The 20467-nt window shown below is 40.9% G+C and overlaps 2 protein-coding genes across 6 annotated transcripts in view; both read right to left on the reverse strand.

Annotated features, from left to right (window-relative positions):
- The window catches only part of Mdn1 (midasin AAA ATPase 1), a 125118-nt gene extending 118446 nt beyond the window's left edge, over nucleotides 1–6672 (reverse strand). For all 3 annotated transcript variants that reach the window (XM_075971270.1, XM_075971269.1, XM_075971268.1), the window contains exon 1: nucleotides 6470–6672. In XM_075971270.1, the coding sequence (XP_075827385.1) occupies nucleotides 6470–6571 (102 nt within the window). In that variant the 5' untranslated portion in view covers nucleotides 6572–6672. The remainder of the gene's footprint in view (nucleotides 1–6469) is intronic.
- Nucleotides 6673–10171: 3499 nt separating this feature from the next.
- The window catches only part of Casp8ap2 (caspase 8 associated protein 2), a 37908-nt gene continuing 27612 nt past the window's right edge, over nucleotides 10172–20467 (reverse strand). For all 3 annotated transcript variants that reach the window (XM_075971271.1, XM_075971273.1, XM_075971274.1), the window contains exons 8-11: nucleotides 15666–18801; nucleotides 13813–13912; nucleotides 12965–13050; nucleotides 10172–10771 (exon numbers count right to left, since the gene is read on the reverse strand). In XM_075971271.1, the coding sequence (XP_075827386.1) occupies nucleotides 12994–13050; nucleotides 13813–13912; nucleotides 15666–18801 (3293 nt within the window). In that variant the 3' untranslated portion in view covers nucleotides 10172–10771; nucleotides 12965–12993. The remainder of the gene's footprint in view (nucleotides 10772–12964; nucleotides 13051–13812; nucleotides 13913–15665; nucleotides 18802–20467) is intronic.

Here is a 20467-nt window from a genome sequence, read left to right on the forward strand (position 1 = left end):
AGGGCACATTCCTCTGAAAGGTTTACGAGAGCATCAGCCTTCCTTGATGCTTCAGGGCTTCTGGCAGTGGCTATCAATCCTTCCCTGACTTTCAGCTCCAGCACTCCAATGGCAGCCTAGGTTGGAATCACCAAGGTCACCTCTCTGTCCTTTGATCTCAATCTTTACTTTTGTGATGCAGGGCTGGACGGTTAGTAACAAGACAAACCTAGTGTCAAGACAAACCTATCACCTCAAGACTCATCTAGAACAATCCTTCAGACACATTTGTGAGGGATTCTCTACAAGGTTGGCCTCTCAGTGTCAGTGAGGGACTGTCGTGGTTATGTTAACTGAGGTGTGAAGAGTCACTTAAGTGGGGTAGGATCCTTCCTTGGGCAGACGTACACTGTGTAAATGAGGAGAACTAAGCAGCAGCGCTCATCTTCTCGAGCCCCAACTGTGGACACTGACCAACAGCCCATGCTCCTGCTGCCTTGAGTTAACAGTCACAACACACTGGACTTTCCGGTGTGAACCAGAGTAAGTTCTTTCTCTGCCACATTATTTTTTGTCATGGTGTTTTACCATAGCAACAGAGAAGAAACTAGGATAATTTTATTATGGCAGCAAGGCTCCATTTCCAAATGACATCACACTGGAAAGTATTAGAGGCCAGGATTTGCCTATTATTTTTGGTGGCTACAAGTTATTGTTTTGCAGCGCTGTGAATCAAAGCCCTCTATACAGGCCACACCCCCAGCTTTGATAGCTACACTGAACCATTAAACTGGTGCTGTCTTACGTTTTCTCAATTCCCAACCATGAATAAAACTACTAATGAGATTTTCAATAATGAAGGCAAGCATAAAGGCACATGCATGCAATTCCCAACAGAGGGGAGCTGAGGCATGAGGACTACAGGTTTAACCCTCCCTGGGCTACATAGTAAAGGGGGGGGGTGTGAAGGCAAGAAAACTAGAAAGGAATGGAGTAACAGCACATATATAGTTACTGCTGCTCACTGAGCTAAGAGGGTGGATGGATTGAGCCCAAAATTTCTAGGACAGAATGAACAACATAGTAAATCTTAAAACAACAAAATTTAGGGCTGGGGACTTATCTGGCATTCATGAAGCCCTGAGGAGTTCACTCATCAACATATATAAACAGGGGAAGATGGTTCATGAATGTAACCCCAGCATTTGGAAGGTAAGTCAGGAAAATCAGAAGTTCAAGATCATTCTTGGCTACACAACATTCAATCAATAATTATATTCCTAAAATAAAATGTTATTGTTAAAACCTATGAACGTATAAGTGCAAGAACAGAAAAAAGGGGGCAGCTAGGGGGTAGCAGTTATACAGGACAATTATATAACAAACCTCTTTCTGTGCCCCAGCCTGCAAGCCAGAGCACCTGCAATCCTGGTTTCTGGCTGCTGGAACAACAGAGAAGCACTAAATGTTCAAGGTTTTCCCCTCCAAACCAAGGCTACCAGAACACCCAGGTAACTACATTCTTGTGAAATTCTGTTTCTTTGTAAAGTGAGAGTCTCACTGCTTTCTCACTTTTCTTTCACAGAGCTTAAGTGGGCTTTATTTAAATGATGAAGAGGCATACTAGTCTGAGGGAAGCTCAAGACACAGATTAAACTACCAAGTACTAGGCAGTGAGATGGCTCGGCAGGTAAAGGTGATTGCCACCAAGGTGGCCAACTTGAGTTTAACCTCCAGAACCCACACAGTGAAAGGACAGAACACCCTACAAACTGTCCACACACACTAAATATAAGATTAAATAATCTAGTAGAAAAAAAGACATTTTTTTAAAGTGGTTCAGATGCTCTCTTGTCAAAATTTAGTAACCAGTTGGGCACGGTGGCACACTGTAATCCCAGCACTGGAGGCAAAGGCAGGCAAACCTCTGAGTTCAAGACTAGCTGGATCTACAGACTGAGTTCCAGGACAACCATGTCCACAAAGAAAAAGCCTGTCTTGAAAAACAAAACAAAACAAAACACTAATTCAGTTCCTTTGCCATGAGCAGCATTAGGTCTCAAACCTAGGACAAGCCTCACTCGGTGCCTGTGGATCCTCGCAGCACTACTCATCTTGCCCCTACCAGAAACCTCTCCCTCCCAGGAGCTGGGACTGGAGGAGGAACTGTGGATTAACCAGTCTAGAAACAGGGGACTGTAGGAGGAACTGTGGATTAACCAGTCTAGAAACAGGGGACTGTAGGAGGAACTGTGGATTAACCAGTCTAGAAACAGGGGACTGTAGGAGGAACTGTGGATTAACCAGTCTAGAAACAGGGGACTGTAGGAGGAACTGTGGATTAACCAGTCTAGATACAGGGGACTGTAGGAGGAACTGTGGATTAACCAGTCTAGAAACAGGGGACTGTAGGAGGAACTGTGGATTAACCAATCTAGAAACAGGGGACTGTAGGAACTGTGGATTAACCAGTCTAGATACTTTAGAAATGCCTTAACTTTAATATGGAAGCCAGAAAATGTATTGCTTTGGGGAAGAGATTATGCTTTTGTTTTCACAGAAAATGAAAGGCTGTAGATTCATTCAAGTTTGATATACATCAGGTTTGATCAGGGGAACTCCTTCTCCCAGGAAAATCCTGGCTAAAGACATTAAAAATAAACCCCCAGAAAACTACAAGATAGGTAACATACATTTTATCTGCTAAAAAACTAAAAAAAAAAATCTTTGGCTGGTTTGTGTACAACGCACAGTCCATACAAGTGTTAATGCAGATATGTAGGTTAGCTTCGAAAGCTTATGTTTTCAGAGCAAGGGGACCAGACACAATGAAAATGGGTGGCTGAGGTGATCCAGCTCTCAGAGTGTCTCTGTTGCAGTTTCCTCAGAGTTCTGCATCCAGAACAGCTTCAAGACTGTTAGCTGAAATGTCCAGCCTCACAGAATATTCTAGCCAGGACTTGACCATTATCCTAAAGCCAGAGGACAGAGAGGAAACAGGAGGTGCAAGATGGAAGAGAGATTAAAAAGCAACAAGGCCAGATGTAAATTTACATAAATGCGTTAATTTAAGTTATAAAAGCTAGTGGGACAAGCCTAAGTTACAGGCCAAGCTTTCTTTCATAAGTAAGCCTCCATGTCTTTTGTGAGTTGGCGCCTCCATAGCAAATCTGTCTACAAGCTACAGTCCCCCCCCCAAAGGTACTTTCCAGGAAGATACACAAATGTATGGACATGGGGACGGACAGACGGACAGACAGACACACACCCCACACACTTTTAAAAATTAATAAAAAATAGCTAGGCAAAGCCAGGCACTGGTGGCCCACATCTTTAATTCCAGCACTCAGGGATTAAAGTAGGTAGAAGCAGGTGGATTGTTTTTGAGTTCAAGGCCAACCTGGTCTATAAAGAAGCTTCCGGGACAGCCTGAGAAGTTATAGAGAAACCCTTGCCCACCCACCCCCAAAAAAAACAAACAAAAAACAACAAATAGATAAGTAATAAATAAATCTTCAGCTATGCTATGTCCCAGTACCTATGATGCTTGGTGTTAAATGTAAATACAGTGATCAAAGTTGAGGAGGAATCACAGTGGGAATGAAAATAAAAATAGACACAGACCCTGACAAGAAGCCCAACCTAGTGACACACCTGTAATCAGGGCCTGAGAAGAAGCCCACCCTAGTGACACGCACCTCTAATCAGAGCTTGGAAAATAGAGGCAGAAGAATCAGGAATTGGCAAGTTGGAGGCCAGTCTGGACTTCAAGGTTTTTGAAACTTGTCTCTAAAGAAAATAATTTTTTAAAAAAGTAATACCAAAACCAGGCAGGATGGCACATACCTTTACTCCCAGGACTAAGCAAGCAGTGGCAGTTGGGTCTGTGATATACAGTAAATTCTAGGTTAGCATGAGATGAGATGCTGTCTCAAAAACCAAACAAAACAGGTTCTAAGCACATGCAAAGAATGAGGGCGGTTGGGGACCAGCCTGGTCTACAGAGCTAGTTCCAGGACAGGCTCCAAAGCCATAGAGAAACCCTGTCTCGAAAAACCAAAAAAAAAAAAAAAAAAAAAAAAAAAAAAGAATGAGGGCGGGAGGTTAACTCAGTGGTACAGTGTGAGACCTTGCATTCAATCCCCAGAATGACCCCACCAATCCACTAACAGTTGGCACCTAGCTCTTAGAATTAGGATAGTCATCAGTTAAGATGGATTTAAAAAATAAAAAAATCGTTCAATTCTCAAATTCCATTGTGAATCAGTATTTCCACATCTTTATCACTCTTTAAAGAAGCGTTTTTGTTTCCAAACTAGGGGCACATATGGGAACACGGTAGCCTCGGCACTGAGGCCACCAAACATATAGGGAGATTCCTCGGCACTGAGGCTACCAAACATATAGGGAGATTCCTCAGCACTGAGGCTACCAAACATATAGGGAGATTCCTCAGCACTGAGGCTGCCAAACATATAGGGAGATTCGGCCTCAAATTTAAAACAAAAAGAGCTGAAATCTAAATATAACAAACCCTCAATAAAAATATCTAAGCTATTCTCCAAAACAGAAAGAAATAAACCTGAAAGATTCCCGAGACTGCCTAGAATTCAAAAGACAAGTCAGGGGGGCTGGAGAGATGGCTCAGCGGTTAAGAGCATTGCCTGCTCTTCCAAAGGTCCTGAGTTCAATTCCCAGCAATCACATGGTGGCTTACAACCATCTGTAATGAGGTCTGGTGCCCTCTTCTGGCCTGCAGACATACACACAGACAGAACATTGTATACATAATAAATAAATATTTAAAAAAAAAAAAAAGACAAGTCAGGAAGACGACATAAACAAGTTTCTCCCAAACTCCCTAAGTCCAGGAAACTTTCTAGCTTTTTGGTATTACTATATTATTTAAATACACATATTTACCTTGAGCGGTGAATTTGTTAGTCTCCCTAAAATCTTAGACCCCCAAAAAAGAATACAAATCATTCTCAACCCAACTCCCAAAACCTAAACATGAATCTCCTTAGGTGCTAAGAGTTAACTCTAAAGTCTGCAGTATGCTGAGCAATGCTCTCCCAGGTTAAGATCTCTAGACCCAAAACCTACACTCTAAATTCAAGACGTAATCCTAGACCCTCCTGGCACAAGGTCAGCTCATCTAAACCAATTATCCCCCTTTTTTAAAATCAACCCACCAAAAATTTATTTTCTCTAGACGGCATGGGCCAACTCATGCTGAGTCGACCCGCAGCAATTTTGGTATGGAAGCCACAGGTCAGGAATTCAGGCGACAGATGTCACTAAGTTTAGTGTTTCATTATCAGAAATGCCTTTTGGTCCAGGCTGGTAGGGCATGTCTGGAATCCCAGCCCTCTGTGGATCCCTGTGAGCTGTAGGCCAATCAATTTACACATCGAGTTCCAGGACACCAAGAGCTACATAACAGAGACCTCATCTCAGAAAAAAAAGAAAAAAAAAAGTAAAATGCCTTTCAACTGAGGGTATAACTCGGCAGCAGAACATAGATTCAAGCCCCCAGAAAAAACTCTCGGAATTTTCTCAGGTGAATTCTATTCTGCTCCGAAATACTCAGGTTCTTTAGTCTAAGCCAGTGGCTCTCAATCTTCTTAATGCTGCGACCCTTTAATACTTTAATACAATTCCTCATGTTGTGGTGATCCCCAACCATAAAATTATTTTCAATGCTATTTCATGATTGTAACTTTGCTATTGTTATGAATCGTAATGTAAAGATCTGTTACACGATGGTCTCAGAAGACTACTGGGAAAGGCTTGCGACCACAAGATAAAAACCAACGGAGTGTTTACGTACCTAATGCATTTGCAACCGAATGAGTTTCACAAAATTAAAATCACACTTTTCAAGTCTCAAGCTTACAGACTGAGTAGGTAGGGAAAAATAAAAGGAAATTAAAAGGCAAAGTGAAAAGTTGCTAGTAAGGATGCTCAACTCTGACAGTAGTCAAGAAGGCAGGGCTCTTGAAAACCCAAGACCTATTTGGAAAAAAAAAATTATTTTCACCATCCAATTCCCAAAGTTAGGTATCTGTTTTGAACTTCAGTTGTTTGTATGCTTACGAACCGACTCTGAAATCGATGCAAACTCCCTTGATGCTGAGACCAGATTTATCTGTCTCAGTTCTTCACTGAGACTTGCGCCCTGGGAAAAATGCTACCGATGCCCGTCAATGTGCCAAACAGAAGGGACAAAGTCAGAAAGAAAAACATGCCGCAAGCAAACGAGGGGTGGGGAAAGGAAGGGGCGGCGCAGGCAATGCACGTGTCTAGAGCACACAGACGCAGCCTCGCAGAAAAACCAACTCTCTTCCTTTCGGAAAGTGCACGCTCCCCACCACGGTCTGAGCGCCGGCCGGGCAGGGAACGGGAGCTAACCCCGAATAACAAAGGCCCTTTCTGGGGACACCCGAGCTCCCCGGCCCGGGGCCCGCCTCCCTTCGCCCGTGCTCACCGCCTTGGTCAGGAACCTGGTCAGCTCGCCGCAGCTCTTCTCGTTCTTGTCGGCGATTAGCCTCAGAGGCCCGGCCAGCAGCTCCACGGAGAGGTGCTCCATGGTCTCCCGGCCGCTGTGGGCCGCGGAGTCGCCGCCGAAAACGGATCAGCAAGGAAAGCCCCTAAAACCGGCGAGCGGACGCACACGTGGTGAAGGACTCCACCGACGTCATCAACCTGCGGCGGCCACTGCGGCGGCGCTACTGCTGCTACGCCCACCTCGGCGGAAATGCGTCACGGCGGGGACGCTGCTAGTAGGAAGTGAGGCGGAAATGGCTTTTGAGGCTTTCAGGATAACTGATGGGTTATCAGTGCACGACCCGAAAAAAAAAACAAACCGATTTTTCCCAACGGGATTAGAAGTGAAGGATAAGCAGATTCGCTGTCCAAGATTATCGCCCACAGAAGAGTGCCTTATTGTGAGAGAAGAACCCTTGATGCACTTTTTTGTTTTGTTTTGTCTTTCGAGACAGGGTTTCCCTATGTCCTGGAACTCGCTCTGTAGCTCAAACTGGCCTCGAACTCACAGAGACCTGCCAGTCTCCTCCTCCGAAATACTGGGATGAAGGGAGGGCGCCACCGCCGCCCAGTTGCATTCTTCTTACAAATACTGGAAATAGCTGGGCTTTGATGGCCTTTAAACCTACAACTCAGGAAGCAGAGGCAGGCGGATCTCTGAGTTCGAGGCCAGCCTGGTCTACAGAGTGAGCTCCAGGACAGCCAAAGCTGGTACACAGAGAAATCCTGTCTCAGAAAAAAACAAACACAAACAAAAACAACAACAAAAAAGGTCAGCGAGATGACTTCTTGAGTAAAAGCTCGTGACGATAAAGCCTGATTGACCCATGTGAATGTGGAAGAATCAATTCCAGAGTTGAATTGTGACTTCCTTTTGTAGTCATGGCCTATGTGGGCTTCTACACACCATAATAATGATGATGATTCAGGAAAAAATAATGTAGACTACACAGAATTTAACTACTAATATGAAGGTCATATTAGTAAATAAACTAAACAAATGATGTCAAACAAAACGTCATCTAGAAGAGAGAATTTACATGAAAGAAGCCCAATACCAACATATAGGGTAGCTTACAACCATCTCTATCTCCAGGGAATCCAATGCCCCCTTCTAGCTTCTCTGGCACGTACATACATGTGGTGTACAGCAGACACACATACGCAAACAGACTTATCGAAACAGAGTTTCTGGGTAGCCCTGGCTGTCTTGGAACTCTCTCTAGACCAGGCCAGCATTGAGATCTGCCTGCCTCTGCCTGAATGATTAAAGGCATGGACCATCAAGTGCCTGGCTCTCTATTTTAGAAAGGGAGAACCTTCAGGATGGCTCAGAGGGTAAAAGGTGCTTTTCCCCAAATCTGGCAACCAAATTTCAATCTCTGAAACCCACACAAAGAATTTAAATGTATGCAATTTTAATCTACCACTTCAAAAACTTTTAAGATATTTTCTTACTGTCTTTAATCACAAATGTCAGCATCTGTGCAGATGTATTCTATCTCTCATTTGGTAACATGTAAGTATTTCTATTTAAACTTTTTGGTCTATTATTTCAATATCAGCCTGTCTATTTCTGTCCCCTATATTAGTTAATTATGCTTTTTTTCTTTTGGCTTCCTCATGGGAGTTTCTCAACCTGGATTTTCAACATACTCATGCTTTACATATATTTACTTTTTAAAGATTTATTTGGGGGCCTGGGAAATGGATCAATGGTTAACAGAGCACTTGTCTTTCAGAGGATCTACGTTCATTTCAGCACACAGGTATTGGGTCCCTTGAGGACAGGCCTTCCCACCCCCACTTGATCAGTTTTGCACTCCTGTGGTTGGTTGTTCCAGAAACAAGAGCAAAAACAAGAACAAAACAATCTGTTGTTTTCAGCCATGTTTCTAAAGATGTTTACCCCTACGATGATGAGCTTCTTGCTGGCTCGGCTTCCCCTGCTGAGGGCTATATATACTGTGTGAGAAAGTGGAATAAAGGCTTGTCTGCAGAACTTGAAGTTGTGCTGTGTGTTAATCCTGACGTCCCTTGCTCAGAACTACAGTTGCTGTGCTGGCGCGGCACACAGGGATCACTCGAAGTACTCTTAGCCAGAGTCGTGTCTGGAGGAACTCTGATTATTATTTTTTTTTTTGAGAAAGGTTCTCAGTATGTATCCTTAGCTGTTCTGAAACTTGATTTGTACACCAGACTGGGCTCAAATTTAGAGATCCACCTGACTCTGCCTCCCAAAAGCTATTAAAAGTGTATCCATATAGACTTGCCTGAGTTTAGGTGAACATACATACACAGAAGCCAATAGGGGCTAGAAAAGAGCCTGGGTCCCCTAGAGTTGAAATGACAGGTAGTCTTGACCAGTCATGTCGTTTTCCTTTCTTTCTTTCTTTGAGAGTTTCTGTCTAACCTTGAGCTCCCAAAGATGTGCCTGCCTCTGTCTCCTTAGTTCTGGGACTAAAGGTGTGCACCCAGCTCATGAGCAGTCAAGTAAGTGCTGGAACCCATAACGGGGTCCTCTACAAGAGCAATGTCCTGACTAGCTGTATGTCAACTTGAAACCTGCCAGAGTATCTGAGCAGAAGGAAGGAATCTCACTGAGACCTTAACTCTATTATGATTGGCTGACAGGAAGCCTGTAGGGCATTTTTTAAGTTAGTGATTCATACTGGAGGGCACAGCCTATTGTGGTCCAAGCCCAGAGAAGACTGAACAAGACATGAGGAACAAGCCAATAAATAAAAAAGCCTTCCTGGCCTCTACATCAGCTCCTGCCTCCACTTTGAGTTCCTGCCCTAACTGCTTTAGATGAACTGTTCATGGAACTTAGTCCCCAATTTGCTCTGGTCATGGTGTCTGATCAGTGAATGGAAACCCTAAGACAAGTAAGTGCATGCTTTTAACCCTCAAGTCGCCTCTCCAGTCCCCATTTTTTAGTGTTTCAAATGTAGCACTATCCTATTTATCATTCTTACCTCAAAGTCTCTCCTTTCACTATTTAACTTCATTGAAATTCCAAAGGACTTCTTTAGTCTGGTTTGTTATTTTCTTTTGAACCAGTATCATCTCTTTGCAATCATTTTACTTTATGAATTCATTTACCTGGCTGGTGGGAGAGGATGACATGCACTGGAGAATGATCTGCAACCAGGCCTCTAGTTATGTTGGATATTCAGAGAAGAAAGGGGCCAAGCTCTCACACTACAAAAACAGTTTATTATTCAAGTTTCTCATCTATCAAGCAATCTTTTAAGGTAGGACTTCCCTTGTGAACATTTTAGCAGAAAGTTCTATGTGGAAGGCACCACTTTGGAGTCTAGGGAGTAGATTATAATCCACCACTTTCATGAGACTAGAAGGGGGCATCCAGGATGAATCAATCCTTATACCAGTTTTCTCTAAACTGACACTTTTTGTGTTGACTGAATTCTATCTGTGAGCACATCTGCAGGAGAGGCAGGGTTCACAATATCAATACATGATGCAAGAAAGCAGGTGATGGCAACAGAATCTAATGAACCCACGCACAGAAAATGAGCCAGTTACACTCTCATCCCAAAACACTTCAAATAGTTCCCCATCTCCCTTGGAGTATTACCTACTTCAGAATTACCTAAACACAATAAAAGAAGCATTCTAGTAAAAATAAAACAGGACTTTACATGTTTTTATTATACATGACTGTTACTGAAAGCAGAGTTTATACAAAATGTTTCATACAGATAAAAAAAAACCCTTGGCTAGCAAAGCCATTTATGTGAATACATATACAAAGACACATACATTCATAATATTTTACAACATAATAATTATACATATATACATATATGCTATTTAAATTATTTCACAATTTTCCAAAATGAGACAATTATAAAAACAAAATTGAATAGAAAGGTGAAAGTCATTACGTTTAAAATGCTACAAAATTTTTTAATCTAAAGTTATTTCATCCAATATCAAAACTAAGGTTTCAGTATGTCATCCTTGTTGCTTTTATTCTTTCATTTTGATAAATTTTAATGATTAAAAATAAATATTTTGACCAGTAACAGGTAAGCGAATCAGACTGTTGATCTGAATAAGTCAAGCACGATGACTAGGTAAGTAAAAAAAATGTAGATGATCATCTTGTCATCAAAGTTGAGACAACTTCCACCTAGTTCCTCATTTAAAACACGAGGACTCATAGCTTCTGTGTAGAAGAAATATTAATGAAACGCCGTGAAATCCAGCAACTCATCTGTAATGGAAGAAAATACTGACATTATAATTGGGTTTTTCATTTTCAAAACTGGGTTTCTCTGTGTAGCCCTGGCTGTTCTGAAACTCACTCTGTACACCAGATATGCCTTGAACACACAGAGATCTACCTGCCTCTGCCTCCGAGTGCTGGGATTAAAAATGTACCCCACTATGCCTGAGGGGTTTCTGGTATGCCCGTTTTTTAAAATCATTTATTATTTTAACTATATTTTATGTGCATTGGTGTGAGGGTGTCAGATCCCTGAGAACTGGAGTTACAGACAGCAATGTCATTGCATGCTTTATACTACTGCTTAAAAGTTCTATAGTGTCTTATATTCTAAACTATACAAATAGAAACTTAATTTCATAATAAACTATTATCTTTTGAAAATCTCACTAGAAAATCAATTGTTTTCAAAGAAAATGGATATTTGAATATCAGACATAGTAGGGACTAAAAATTGATGATTCAAACTAAAAAAAATAATAGGCTAGAAATAGACAGATAACTGAAAACTATTTAAGCCCTTCACATAAGATCTATATAGAAATATGGCTTCTTTCCTAAGATGTTTACATGTATTTATTTTTGTGCAGGAGGAGAAGGTGGGGCATGTATGCAATAGCACACGTGTCAGGCTCAGAAGACAACTTACAGGAGCCGGTTTTCTCCTTCTCCCGAGAGGGGTCTGCAGAGCAAACTCTGGTCTCAATCTTGGCAGTAAGTGCCTTTACCTACCTACTCACCAATATGATAGCCATTTAGATTTAACTCAAGTTTAATCCAATTTCGAATTTTCTTTTTGAGATGCTTTTGAGACAGCACTACACTGTAGCTCAAGCTGGCATTGAACTTACTATGTAGCTCAGAGTGACCTCAAACTTGAGCGTCCTGCCTCGGCTTCCCAAGTGCTAGAATCTCAAGGATGTACCACCTTATTTAGCATTAAAATTTGATATTTGCAATCAATTAATTTTGGTAAGAAGCAAAGTGAAAAATACAAAGATGCATTAAATATTATAATATTTTTTCCTTCCATAAAAATCCAAAATACAGGAAATGGAGAGCTGGCTCATTAGTTAAGAGCATCTACTGCTCTTGTAGAGGACTCCAGTTCATTTCCTAGCACTAACATTGGGTAGTTTACAACCACCTCTAACTCCAAATCTAGAGGATTATGACACTTCTGGCCTCCAAGGACACTGGCACTCATGTATAAACACAAGCACAGACACACAAGCATATACATAATTAAAGATAAAATGAGTCTAAAAAGAAAAAAGCACAAAATATGTGAGGCTTGAGGGCTGAAGAGATGGCTCAGTTGTTAACAGTATTTGCTAAGTCAGGTTTTAATCCCAGTTCTCCAGAGGTATAGCCAGGAGAATCACTGTGAGAATCAGGCCAGCTTGGTCTACATAATAAATTATAGCATAGCCAGGGTTACAAAGAGAGACCCTGTCTTTAAAAGAACAAAATTTGGCTGCTCTTTTAGAAGATGCAGAATGGATTCCTAGAACTCACATAGTAGCTCACAACTCCAATTCCAGAGGATCTAACACCCTCTTCTGGCCTCCTCAGGCAGCAGGTACACACGTAATACACATATATACATGCAGGCAAAATATCCAAATACATTTGAAAAGAGAAAAAAAGTGAGTCCAGGTACGGTGGCACACATCTTCAATCCCCAACTCAGGAAGCAGAGGCAGGCAGATCTCTGCATTCAAGGCCAGGCTGATTAGCACAGCTAGACCAAGGGTAAATGGCCTTACATAGTGAGACCCTCTGAGAGAAAGAGACAGACAGACAGACAGAGAGCAGATTCTATAATGTATTCAATGGTTGTGAAAAATTGCTATGTTTCTTATTCTTCTTCTATAGGAAAATGTTTTGGGCTGGGGTATAGCTTAGTGGTAGATAAGCACAAGGCACTAAGTTTGATCCCCAGCACTACTGATAATTCATTAATTAAAACACATTTTATTATTGGATTTCAGCAATTAATGACTTATCTGCAAACACTAAGCTGAAGAGCCAGCCATACTGATCTGGCCTGCACTGGTGATCACTACAAGAGCTCTGCAGGTAAGGAGACATTAGCTGTTGTAATCATTTTCTACACCCACCCTGAGACCTCCAGTGACTAAGGTTGTGACATGCACAAAGACAGGACCCAGCACTTACAGCATTAGCTTCCTGTGATGAACCTACTACTACCTGCATTTTGACTTCTCAAAGAGCTTCTTTAGCTGCTGGAACCTCTCTGAAACCTGAAAAATTAAAAACTATTAGAAATATACTCATTTTTTAAAGCTTTGATGAATACTTTCATAAAACATATACAAACAGTACACAATTATCATAAATAATAGAGATAAAATAATGCTTAGAAAAATAAAACATCTTCAGAGATGGGGACATATTTTATTTAACAGAGAATGCTGCCTAGCACATAAAAGGCTGGAATTCAATCCCCAGCAATACATAGACTAGGCATGGTGGTGCATGCTTGTAATCCCAGGAATCTTGAGGTAGAGGACGAAAGATCTAAAATTCAAGATCATCCTTGGCTCCACAGTAAATTCAAGACAAGTCTAGGCTACTCAAGTCTCCTAGTCAGAGTCAATCAGTCAATCAGTCTGTCTGTTTTTCTGTCTGTCTGTCTCTCTCTGTCACACCTTTTGCTTTAATTCTCAATACTAAATCTTATTTAATAAAGAAACATTACTATCTAGTTCCTTGAAAAAAAATATAGATGGAAGGGGGAATTCAGATCATTTTTAATCATTTCTTATACAATCACAAAACTAACAGTACTACAGGAAGCAATATTTTTAAGAAAGATAGCCAAATAAATATCTTTGTGTTTTAGTAATTTAAATTTGGGGCTGGGAATAGAGATCAATAGTAGAGTTCTTGCCCAGCATGCATTTAATCCCCAGCACAAAATTAAGTAAAAAAAATTAATAAATCGAAGTAAGTCAGGCAACAACATCTTTGATAATAATAAAATGTAAAATCTGAATAATTACCTGATTTGGATTTTTATTCAGCTTCACAGCTAAATATGTGAATGTTTTCAGGGATGGCATTCTTTTCTGACACTCTAGTAAAATTTCTCGGTCATCATTTCTGAGGGGGAAAGGTTGTTATTTAGCTTTATATGTTTATAGAGAAAGGCAATAAATCCCACTGTCTTCATAGCGTTCAACAGAAACACCATTTTCAGTAAGATCTATAATAAAAGTACATATATGCCAAAACAAGCAATGCTATCAACGATACATAACTACACATTATTTTACTCTTTGAGTTCGTATTTCCCAAATTTTCTATTGCAAAGGCTCCAAAAAAAATTGCAATTTGCCCCTCCTCCTTACCCTTTAGACCTGGTCAGGACACAAACTAGGCCCTGGTGACTGACGGAGAACATTTGCCTCAGTCATGCTTCCACCCAACTTATTTCTCTACACAGAAAATAAATTTTAAAAATTTAAATTATATATTAAAACTACAAAAAACTTATTTAGTTGAGATGTTACCAAAAAGAAAAAAATCTAATATTTTTTTCCTTTCTTGAGACTGGGTCTTCTCTACACAGCTCTAGCTAGCCTGGAATTCTCTATGGAGACCAAACTCTCTACCTGAGGGATAGGATTAACGATGTGGTAAGCCACACCAAAGAACGCATACCGGACTCTTTAAAAGGTCACATAAGCCTCCAAGTACATTCTGTTTACGAAACAGCTTAGAAACATCGATTATGCACCCTACTCTTTCTTTCACGACTTTCACATCTGTCACTCCTTTCTAAATGGTGTTTATAAGAATTTCCTTCCAAGTGAAAGAATTTTTTAATAGAAAAAGGGAAGCTAAAAGTAATGAAACCAGGACTGGAGAGGTGGTTCAGCGGTTAAGAGCACTGGATGCTCCTCCAAAGGACCCAGGTTAGTTTAATTCCCAGCAACCCCAGAACAGTTCATTAACTGTACCTCCTGTTGAGGGGATCTGACACGCTTACACAGACACACATGCAGGCAAAACACTAGTGCACATGAAACACAAGTATATAAAACTATTTTAAAAAAAGCTTTTATAAAAAAAAAACCCACTGTGGAGACTTATCTTCATACCCAGGAAGCTGAGGCAGGGGGATCCTGAGTTTGAGACCAGTATGTGCTACAGTGAGGCCTAATCCAAAAGCGAACCAGCCAGCATGTGGTAGCTCATATCTTTAATCACAGCACTTAGAAAAAGAGGCAGCTGGATGGGTTCCAGACCACTTAGGGTTACAGAGTGAGTTTATGTCTCAAAACCAAAACAAATCACATCGCAACCAAAAGAAATAAAGCCCACAATAAGTAGCTCTATTAAGAGGGAACATTCACACCTCTGGATAAAAGCTATTATTTATTTAGATTGTTTTACACCACAGCTACATTGTACTCCAAAATACATTGTCAACTAACTTTGGCCATTTTTCTTTTTTAAATTGTGTGTGTGTGTGTGTGTGTGTGTGTGTGTGTGTGTGTGTGAGAGAGAGAGAGAGAGAGAGAGAGAGAGAGAGAGAGAGAGAGAGAGAGAGAGTCTCTGAGTGTTTGCATTCAAGTTCAGATGTTCTCAGATGCCAGAGACATTGGTTCACCTGGAACTGGAGTTGTGAGACACCTGATGTGGGCCTAGGAACCAAAGTCAAGTCCTATGTGAGAGAAAGTGTTCTTAACCACTGAGCCAGGCCTCCAGTCCCATGTTGGCCACTTCTAAAGTAATCAATTCATCATGCTCCTTATTTAGGATGCAACAGAATTCTCAGGAAATGACAGATTACAGACTGACAACTTTTCAAAAATTCCTAATGATTTAAAACATTTCTGAAAAATATTACCTTGTCCATGAAACTATAATTTCTCCCTTCTTTTTGATAACATTCTTTGCAGAAAGGCTTGCTGGAAAAGTAGCAAGTGCTGTTGCTGAAGCCTTCGCCCCTGGGCTGGCCTCTGATGACAAGGGTGTGGTGTCATCTACCGCAGGCTCCCTCTTCTTGCTGGCTTGCTTTCTGTGAGCATCCCCATTTCCATCACAATCCTGAGGAAGTCTCTTGGTCTTTTCATTACTGGTTAAGTCTATTTCCCGTCTTTGTTTTTTCTGAGATGAATGATTTAGCCCAGGACTGTTTTTTCTCTTCTTGTGAACATTACCCAGAGTCCCAGGCAACTCTACACAATCCAGGTTTAATGGTGGCTCTGGTTTTAAAGGAAGTCTCTTTATTTCACATGAGCCAGGAGACTCTGGGGTCAAATCAATGCAAGTTTCTTCAACAAAGCACTCTACAGGACTGCTTGCCCTTCCCATCTTTGCTTCTTTGTGGTTCTCCTCATCTATACAGATCACCTGGCATTCCAAGTCTTCACCAGCTGACACAGGTTCATTACCTTCATTTTTTCCCTCGTTTGAAGTATCATGTGTCAAATCAATAAAAGCATCTATAGTATCAGGCTGTAAAGAACCACCAATTATCTGTGAATCTTGATCTAAGTTGGTTCCAGAACATTCCAAGTGGTCAATATTTAAAACTGTTACTTCCATGAGATCCCCCAAGTTTTTAGTCTCAGTGGCTGGATCTTTTGTTAGGTCTATGTGTATATTAGGAAGATGATCATCAACAGAGCGTGGGATTTTTTCCACTGAAGGCAATCCTTGAAGGTTCTCAGAAACTTTTGGTTCCCATACTTGATGCAACTTGAAACAATCATCAACTCCTTGATCACAATGCTCTACCTTACTTGAGGCATCTTTAAGAAATTCATATATATCTGGAACCTGTGTTTGTACAATAGAGTTTGGCTCTTCATGAGTTGGTTTGCTATTATCAACATTTCCGTCAGAATTTTCCAAGTCCTCAACAGACTTAAGAACTGTATTCTGAAGTGGAGTGGGTTCTTTCTCTGGTGCCGCATCAGCGTCTTTTTCAGTTCTAGGCAAAAATGTCAATGACTCCTCAGGTTCCACGCCATGTTTAAGGCTAGGGGAAGTAGATGGTGCTGCTCGCCGTATTTTCACAATGAAATGATCATTGGACTTTTCCATTATGACGGCATGCATAGGCAAATTAGGGTGGTACTGAAAGCCTGGAGCAACAGACCGGCTTGTCCATGATGAACAGCTTGACTTACTGCTTGAGTTATCAGACTCCAGAGCGAGATGAATGTCCTGTTCAGATGCATCATCTTCCTCAAGCAAAGCATCTTCACTAAAATGTGCACTGAGAACTTCTTCAGGGGTTGAAGTTGACGAAACTTCAGGCTTTAAGAAACTCAAATGGCCATCTGACTTCAGAGGTGACGGTACTGTTAAAGAGACCGCAAGATCTTCTAAGAGTATGGAAGAAATGCAGGGCTTACTCTTTTCTGAGCTGTACACATTATCTTTGCTTAAAGGAAGGTTAGAAGATACCTCAAACATACAATTTTCATCAAGTACATCAGGATGAACCGGCAGTGAAAGTCCTGAAGATAGAGACGGGCCCTTTTCAGATGACAATAAAGACCAATTATCATCGCTGACCATTTTTGGGCATGGAGACACCCCCTCTGAAACGAGCTCTCCTGTTGTACAAGCTGGTGCAGAGTCACACTTGAGAGTCTCTAGCAACTGTTTCTCTGGAGTCTTTAATTCCCACTCTGTCTTTTCAGTGCCATTAACACTGCTGTCTAACAGATCAGAACCTTGTAGCAAACTTTTAAATATTTCACCCATCTGTGCATCACTCACTAAGTTAAAAGTAAGGCTGGATGCCTGCTGCTCAGTAAGGATCTCAAAGCTCCGCTCAGGCTTAGCACCTGCATGCTGTAACACATGGGCCTCTTCCACGGTATTTCCTTCATTCTTTCCTGGCTTGGGGGTGCTTGGGCAGTTCCCTTCCAGAAACTGTTCTTTACATTCAGAGTTCACTGTACTACCTGGACAAGTGCTAACAGTTCTTTTGACACCATGCTTTACTGTGCTACTACTGGTGCTGCTTTGGTCTTCATGTTTTTCTTCAAACTTTTCACATCCCAGTGAGGATTTAAAATTCATGGTATTTTCTGACGTTTGCACTTTTTCTCTCTGTGCTTCCTTGGTGTTGTTCACAATCCCCTTCTGACAACTTGAATGTTGGGTTCTCTCTTTGTATTTTTTTCCAAGTTTTCCTTCACTATTGTCACTTCCAAAGTTTACAGAATCACAAAACTTTATTAAGATTTTTTTAAGCTTTTCAAACAAATAATCAAGTTGTTCATCTACAAATTTCCACAATTTCCTTTTCATATCTGGTTGCTGCTGTTCAAATAAGCGGTCAACTATGCCATTCTTCTTCACTTGCTTAAGGTTAGATTCTATAACTTCACAAAGATTCTTCTGTAAAGTGCTTACTGACTTACAGATATTAGACAAGTCAAGGTATTTAATTAGTGATGTGAAACTCAAAATTGCTGATTCAATAATTCTATGAAACTGTCTCAATGAAAATTTCATCTTGAATTTCATGTAACTTTTCCTTACATGTTTTCCTAGCATCCGTAACATGTGCATAACCTCCCACAAAGAAGAGGGTGCAAGAATAAGTGGAAGAATTTTTTCCAAGCTGGAGACGCTCACTGCTTTACTTTTCCTTTCAGTGCCCGAGGACCTAGATTCATTTGGTCTCTTACTAGATGTGAAACTGTCCTGAGGGAGTTTTACAACAGTCCGCTTGTGGTCCTTAGGCACATGCGCAGTGCTCCTCCTGTTTCCTGGGCTGCTCTTCCCCGCCGGCACCTCAGCAGAAGCTCTAGGTCCTGCGCTTGTTTCCAGGTGTTTCTGAGCTACTGACTTTTCATCATCACTTCTAATTTCCCCGTCTTCTAATTGATCTAAAGACAAATTCTTACAAGAGCCTGCTTCTGAACATTTGTCAAATTTGGGAACTGGTTTTTTATTTTCTTTATTTAGCTCAGACTGATTCTTGAAGGTAGAATGAGTTGAATTGGATAGAATCTCATCTGTGGAGAAGAATATATTAAAATCACATGACCACCGAGTCTTAAGTCATTAGACATTTTCATCTTAAACACTACAAAATATTATTTTAATAACCTTTCCCCATTAAAGGCAAAATGTTAAATCTTAATAAACATTTCCACTGGCCTTTCTTTTTGTTTTTTAAAACAGTATTTCTTTGTGAAACAATCCTGGCTGTCCTGGAACTCACTCTGTAGACCAGGCTGGCCTCAAACTCAGAGATCCACCTGCCTCTGCTTCCTGAGTACTAGGATTAAAGTTGTGAACCATCACCACCTTGACTCAGACATTATTTCTTGTCTTACAAAGAACTCAAAAGGTGCTGGTGACTTGGTAGAGCATTTGCTAGCATGCACTGAAGTCCTGGATTTGATTCCCAGCACTGGGAAAAATAAAAGTCCCAGAAGGTCAGTTAACTGACAAGTCTATCATTTGGGTAATTTTAATTTCATTTTATCAGTATCACTTCCCCTATGCTATTTGATGATGCCTTCTGAACAACAAAAGTATAGCTGAAATCTACTCAAAGTTCTGGGCCTAATATACAACTACAAAATAACAGAATCATGTATGTATGTATGTATGTGTGAAGTAAAGAAACAATTTGTCCAATTACTCCCCTTTTTAATAAAAACAGTAAAACTGAGCATGGCAGCATACACCTACAATTTTAATAGCCAGGAAGATAAGGCAGGAGGATCACCAGTTCAGGGCCAGCCTTGGCTATACAGAAAAAACTTGCCTAAAAACAACAACAAAAAAAACAAACAGGTGGTATAGAAACAACTTGGTGAATAAGGTGCTTGCCACTTGAACATGAGGACTGGATTTTGGCTCCCAGCACCACATCAAAACTTTATAGGTATGGTAGCACACCTGCAATCCCAGTGCCTGGGAGGCAGAGACAGAGATCTCTGGCAATTCACTTAGCTAGACTAGCCAAATTTGTGAGCTCTGGGTTCAAGAAGATACAGTAAAAGTAGAGTGATTGAGAAAGACGTCCCACATCAACCTCTGGTGTCTAGACTAGTGTATACAAACATGAACATGTACACACTTGGACACTACCTTCATACACTCATACACAAGAAAACCTGTAAGCACTGCAGAGATGGGATAGAGCTCAGCAGGAGGGCATGTCTAGCACAAGAGGCCCGGGCTCAATTCCCAGCAGCAGAGGGGGAAAGAATTAAGAATTGTCTAAATTATGGGGCCGGAGAAATGGCTCAGTGGTTAAGAGCACCAGCTGCTTTTCCACTTAAGACCTGAGTGTTCCAGAGGACCTGAGTTCAATTCCCAGCAACCACATGGTAGCTCATAAATATCTATGAGATCAAATGGCCTTTTCTGTCATACGAATAGAGCAGTCATATACATACATACATACATATATATATATATAAAATACATGTTTTTTAAAAAAGAAATTGTCTAAATTCTATCTGGAAAATGGAGTCATCCATCAGGCTATTTGTAATTGATACCCACGGCAAAGGGAAATTCTTAATGAACTAAAACTTGTTATCAACCAAACTCCAAGACAGGGACCACGCCAAGGAATAGGTGGTTTGGTTTCTTTTGTGTGGAGGGACTTTTTGGTTCATTTGCTTTGTGAATGTTTTGTTTTGTTTTTCAACACAGGATTTC

The sequence above is a fragment of the Microtus pennsylvanicus genome, chromosome 5 (assembly GCF_037038515.1).
Source record: "Microtus pennsylvanicus isolate mMicPen1 chromosome 5, mMicPen1.hap1, whole genome shotgun sequence".
Lineage (NCBI taxonomy): Eukaryota > Metazoa > Chordata > Mammalia > Rodentia > Cricetidae > Microtus > Microtus pennsylvanicus.